This window comes from Coptis chinensis, chromosome 6 (genome assembly GCF_015680905.1).
Source record: "Coptis chinensis isolate HL-2020 chromosome 6, ASM1568090v1, whole genome shotgun sequence".
In the NCBI taxonomy this organism is placed as follows: Eukaryota; Viridiplantae; Streptophyta; class Magnoliopsida; order Ranunculales; family Ranunculaceae; genus Coptis; species Coptis chinensis.
In genome coordinates, this window is record NC_141461.1 from 68,890,409 (window position 1) to 68,891,925 (window position 1,517).

General features: G+C 35.0%; 1 protein-coding gene across 1 annotated transcript; it reads left to right on the top strand.

Moving 5' to 3' along the window:
* On the top strand, positions 1 to 1,117 carry LOC147494149 (cryptic loci regulator). Its single transcript, XM_086565820.1, has 2 exons — positions 1 to 548; positions 617 to 1,117. Exons 1-2 carry the CDS (start codon positions 201 to 203, stop codon positions 797 to 799), a joined length of 531 nt encoding a protein of 176 aa, XP_086421946.1. The 5' UTR covers positions 1 to 200; the 3' UTR covers positions 800 to 1,117.
* The last annotated feature ends 400 nt before the right edge of the window (positions 1,118 to 1,517 follow it).

The following is a 1,517-nucleotide window of genomic DNA, read 5'->3' on the forward strand; positions in this document are numbered from 1 at the left end:
GTGTTTTCAAAATTGGATTATATGATTTAAATTTCCGAATTTTCTGATTTTTTTACGATTTCCCGAAATTTCCGAATTCCGATTATATTGTCATTTGTTTTCATATATACACACAGCGGGAAAACTTTCATTTCCCTCCTAACCAAAATTTTCATTTTCATTTCAAATTATATTGTCATTTGTCTCTCTCTCTGTTTGGCATGGCGAGCTTCGAAGACGAGTGGGATATTTGTAACGACTACGGGTTTATCCACAAACGAAGAAAACGACAACAACAACAACAACAAGTCTCAACACTTCCTGATACTTCTTCTTCTTCTGTACATTTCGAGACAGACCTTAAACAATGGAAGAAAATAGGCTTGTCTAAACTGAAAACCCGTTATCAAAAAGAACTTTCTCATTGGGAACTTTTATCAAATGGTTTAAAGACAATGGAAGAAAATGCCCAACTACCTCAACAAACACAATCTTTGGAGCCTTCGGAGCCAGATACACAGATGGGTAACTCTAGCTTTCATTCCCAGCTAGATGAGCTTCTCCTTCAGGTAATTTATTAATTAATTTGGAGTTTTGTGTACATGTTTAGGTGTTAATGAAATTGTTGAAAATGTAGGTAGAAGCTCAAGAAGCTGTTATTAATGATGTTTTAAAGCTCTGTGATGCCGTGGAAGTGATGTGCGAGGAAGAAGAGGAGAGGGTTAAACAACCTTTCTTTGATCTTCCGGTTTGGGGAAGTCCAAGAACTCTTATGGAAGCTTTAACAGAGGACTTTCATGACAGTGTTGATGATCTTTGACCTAAATGTAACTTTTTTTCAAGTTATAGTTTTGTGAAAATCATTCAGTGACATATAGTAGCGGTTGTGATTGTAAAATCTGTTGTCATGTATTACTGTACTTGTTTGCTTTGATTTCTTGTGAAATAAGTTCAAGTAGCTTGGGAGATTAGATGCTTTGACGAAGGGTTTGCGTGATTCGACTAGCTTGGGAGATTCGGTATTGATGCTCAGGTGTGTCTTTTGTTTTAACAGATGTGTGTTTGTTGTAAAGTTTTTTTTTTTTTTTTTTGTTTTAAAATTGAAGATTCATTATTTTGATGCCATTATACTTACTGAGACACCAAATTGCTAATTTTCCTCATTCATACTAAGAATATAGAATTAACTGAGATTGCAGAATATAACTATTTGACATGGATTATATAGTACATATATGTACTTCTTAGTGGCAATAAACCAGAGCATACACCTAGTTGTGTTGTTGGCATTTCCAATTCACCCCACCCCCCTTCCACTTAGTTCTGTAGTTGCATAGCCTGTGTCGTTGTTGTTCCTTCAGAAAATATAGACTGGTATTCTTATTGTGTTTATTCGAGTCTTTCGTAATAAACAATCATTTATTTTTTTCCTCTTTTGATTAAGAATGAAGTTGCGTATATCCACTAGTTAGATCACTGAATGCAGGCTTTGGTAGAAAGTCATGTCTGTGGTATGTTCTTTGATGTTGCATGGTATG

Bases quoted from the DNA above. Each gene is read 5' to 3' on its own strand.
- LOC147494149 (XM_086565820.1), top strand. From the start codon at position 201: ATGGCGAGCTTCGAAGACGAGTGGGATATTTGTAACGACTACGGGTTT. The intron at 549-616 runs GTAATTTATTAA...TTGAAAATGTAG, and splicing joins TAGATGAGCTTCTCCTTCAG to GTAGAAGCTCAAGAAGCTGT.